This window comes from Arachis duranensis, chromosome 3 (genome assembly GCF_000817695.3).
Source record: "Arachis duranensis cultivar V14167 chromosome 3, aradu.V14167.gnm2.J7QH, whole genome shotgun sequence".
NCBI lineage: Eukaryota > Viridiplantae > Streptophyta > Magnoliopsida > Fabales > Fabaceae > Arachis > Arachis duranensis.
Genome location: NC_029774.3, coordinates 79958623 through 79962722, shown reverse-complemented (window position 1 = coordinate 79962722; position 4100 = coordinate 79958623). Strand labels below are relative to the sequence as shown.

The following is a 4100-nucleotide window of genomic DNA, read 5'->3' as shown; positions in this document are numbered from 1 at the left end:
ATAAAAGATCTTCACAGTTAATTCAAAGTAATTTATAGGGTCACTACTCACTAGCTTTATGAAAAAGACAGTAAGACCTTGTTGCAGGCCTTGATGGCAATGCCAGAGAAGCTGGGACAAAAATGTTCCAACCTTGTTAATTACTCGATACTGTAATTAGGTTCGAGTGATTAAAAGAAATGCTTTTCCCCTTCTCATTCCAAAGCAAATACTGTTGGAAAGACAATGACATTGTAATATTGTATTCTCTTTTTACCATAAAGAAGGAAATGATTATATAATAATGCAATTATGGCAGTCGAGCGAATATAGTTTCTGTATTGTGTATTTGATTAGAGTTTGTTGAATTTGGGGGGCCAACCCATGTGGAGTGGGGAAAACATAACCCATATTGTTGGACCTATTACACAAAGTGCCAATAAAAATAATGATCCACAAATACAAGCCCAAATACTAACAAGCCTTTTGGGCTTCTTTGATTTTCTATTGTTTTGTTTTTCTTTTAAATGACTCCTTTATGTTATATTGTTATTTAATACACTTGTTTATTTTCTCTTTATTAATTAATTTATTTTCTTGGAGACTAAATGTTTGCTTTACAAAATTTTGCTACGCTTGTCAGGGGGAACCAAAATGATAATAATAAAAATAAAAAAATAGAGTAGTGATTTTCTGTACAATGAAGAAATTAATCCAAGTTTGATTTTGATTAGAGTGTACAATGTTCATTCTTCCAGCATCCTTAGCACCTATAATCATAATAAATATGAATAAGTATAAACGAAAAGTAGTAATAATTGGTATGAATATTAGTTAGTTAATATTGGAACCTGAGACATTCTGGGCCTTGAATGAGGGTCTCTTCGGATGCACAAGGAGCAACATTGCAACATTCGATTAACCTCTTTAGCAATATACCCTTTCCCTTTCCATATTATAGGATCAACTAGCTCTTCTCTCGCTTCTGCTTCTTCGTGTTCAAGTTCAAGCAATGGCCGTGCCTATCCAATGAAGATGCATAAATGAAATGAAATGAAATGAAAAGATAGAGAGACATGCATGTATGTTTGTTACCCATTCACTGAGGCATTGCTGGCCTTTGGGGCGGTTTATATCAATGGCTTTCCTTCCTGTTACAAGCTCCAATAGCACTATTCCAAACGAATACACATCAGCTTTCTCTGTTATTTGCCCACTTTGAGCATATTCTGGCGCCAAATACCTACCAAGACAAATCCCATTTCAATGAAATTTATTTAATTTAACAAGAAATCGGATTTAATGTGGATGTACCCAAATGTTCCTATGACCCTGGTTTCCACACCCAAATCTCCATCAGGTTGCCACCTAGCAAGTCCAAAATCTCCCACCTAACATCCATTTTCATAAACATAAACTGGTTAGGCTGTTACTACCTCAAAGTCAATGAAATGATTGTTGAGGCAGCTAATAATACCTGTGCTTCAAAATCATGAGTAAGGAGGATATTGTTAGGTCGCATATCACGGTGCACAATACATCCCACTCTGCATTCTTCATGTAGGTACCTTAAGCCGCGAGCAGCTCCCACTGCGATTTTTTGCCGAGCAGACCATTCTAGTACTTTCTGTTTTCGTCCTGCGAAATAGATTACCATCCATCATAACATTTCACTGATCAAGATCATTGGATAAAAGGAATTGAAAAGGAATTTACCATAAAGATGAGAATCCAAAGAGCCATTGCATATGTATTCATAAACTAGTAATCTTCTACCATCCTCCACACAAAACCCAATTAGCGTCACAACATTCCGATGTTGTGCGCAGCTTAAGACTTCAACTTCTGAGCAAAATTCTTTATCACCTTGTGTACTGGCTAATTTATACTGCTTCACAGCAATGACTTGCCCATCCGGTAGCACGCCGCGGTGTACAGAACCAAAACCACCTTGTGCCAAGAAATTTGCTTGTGAAAAACCACCCGTGGCGAGTTGCAATTCGGCAAATGTAAACCACCTTGGAGGGTTTCCAAATGCAGGTGCCTTGTGCTGACAAATAGAGCACAATGGAGGAGGACCAGGAGGTGCATTTCTTGCAAGTGAAATTGCATCTCTAACACTTTTGCTTAGGTTGACATCAATCTTACAATTAAGCACTCCTAAGACAGGGTCTTGATCGCCCAACCTTTGCATACTGTCCTCACCATCAAGACAAATCACATTGGCAATCCAGGGCTGAATATATGAACTTTTTGAAGATAAACTTAGCTTTTCACTCTCCGAGTCAGATTCAATATACTCCAGATTTTTCAGTCCCTCGTGCCTTCGCCTTTCATAAATATCACTCTGGAAAAATGGTGAAGTGCTAGGATCTGAGCTCGATAGTGATGAGGTACCAATATCAGTTGCAGTCAATAGCGGCGATCCTTGCTCAGGACTACTAGCTGGAGTAACAGCAGGACCTCTAATTGTGTCTGGATTTTGTTTTGCATATGCACTCAGCTCCAATGACAATGAACACCCCCCATCATTAAGTTCCATCTTCGGTGAACTGTTCAAATTCAAGCGCAGAATCTTTGCCCTTGATCGCTTCATACTTACAATATTGCAATGCAGCTGCTCCATGCAGCACTTCTTTTCTTGTTTCAATTTTCTGCAATCACGGATTCATCAATAGACAACATGAAACACACAAAACAAAAACATAATGTGAAATATATATTACTTGTCCAATATAACCCAGCTTGAGTGGACTCTCTTGGCTTCAATGGCAACTGCTCCACATAAAGAACTCGAAAGAATCTTGACGCTGATCTTTATCTGTATAAACATTTTTGGCAGATTTGAAAACCTGAATACTAAGCATTAGAAAGACAAACACAGTGTTATGTACCAACCTTGTCTGGATCATATAAATCATGTAGTTGAAGCACCAATTGGGAACAGGAACTCGTAATAATTTCTTTCTGATCTGAAGCGCTTCCTAAGTGGGATCTCCAGTTACTAGTGGTACAATCACTGGTAAATCTTGAGAATCCCCAATTCCTCTTGCCTGAAAATGTAAAGATCACAAATCATGATTCTTACAAAATCAAAATGAGTAAAAGCAAGATTGAGAGTGGAATGAACACCTGAGGAGAGAAAAGGAATGACAACTAACAGCTTAATGGAATCCCCTGGTTGAACAACATGAGTCAATGCCCAAACCAAAGCAGTTCTTGAAATTTCTCTTGAAGCTTTAACTGCAACAACTACCACTTTCCCACTCACCATCTCTTCTTCTTCTTCTTCTTCTACTTCTTCATAACTTTCCTTTTTGCTGCTCATCTCAAAGTTCCAAACTCTGCCAAAAATTGAAGTTACCAAAACCCCCCCAATCTCAATGTTCCCATCACAAACACTAGAAAACTGAATTCGGGTTCAAGATCACGACTTTGCATAAGGGTGACAACATCCTCGGAACCACAAGAAATACTAAATACTCAGTTACTGACACAAACTTCAAGGAGACTTCAGTTAAAGCATGAGCACGTGAAAAGCCAGGTTGGGTTCAGCACAAAGCACATGCACAAGAAGAGAAGTAATTTCTTGAATTTTGAATCCTTGATGAGGAGGGTATGCAATTTGAGAGTTGAAAGAGAAAATGGGTTCAGGTGAGGCAAGCTTGAAGCCGGGGAACCCCATCATCTTCTTCTTCTTGGCATTTTCCTGTAACAGTTTTCTGAACAATGATTGTGACTCAGAAGAAAGAGGAGAAAGCGGTTAAGACAAAAATAACAATAACAATAACAATAAAAAAAAATGTAGAAATGAAGGATAATCTCAAGCAAATGATGACACGAAGAAAGGGACAATTGTATGTGAGACACTATAACTAAATCCTGTGCCTCTTCGACTGATCCCAAAACTCAATTGAGTCAGATTAACCGCTGATTTCAGTGCCTTCCTTAGGATCCCACATGCATTACAATTATTACTGCAAAATAAATTTAGTTGTATATATTGAAATTTTTTTTATTTTATTTGAATATAAAAATATTATATTTAATAAGTATTCCAAAATATTATTTTTATACAACATTTACCTATGTGTAATGTGTTAAATTGTTAAATATATGAT

General features: G+C 37.4%; 1 protein-coding gene across 1 annotated transcript; it reads right to left on the bottom strand.

The window, feature by feature from the left end:
- Window positions 1–298: 298 nt before the first annotated feature.
- Window positions 299–3400, bottom strand: LOC107479623 (inactive protein kinase SELMODRAFT_444075). Its single transcript, XM_016099747.3, has 9 exons — window positions 3112–3400; window positions 2878–3032; window positions 2706–2800; window positions 1696–2633; window positions 1457–1617; window positions 1294–1370; window positions 1075–1222; window positions 831–1001; window positions 299–749 (listed from the first exon to the last, which is right to left on the bottom strand). The coding sequence occupies exons 1-9, from the start codon at window positions 3305–3307 to the stop codon at window positions 726–728; spliced, it is 1965 nt and encodes a 654-aa protein (XP_015955233.1). The 5' UTR covers window positions 3308–3400; the 3' UTR covers window positions 299–725.
- Window positions 3401–4100: the final 700 nt, after the last annotated feature.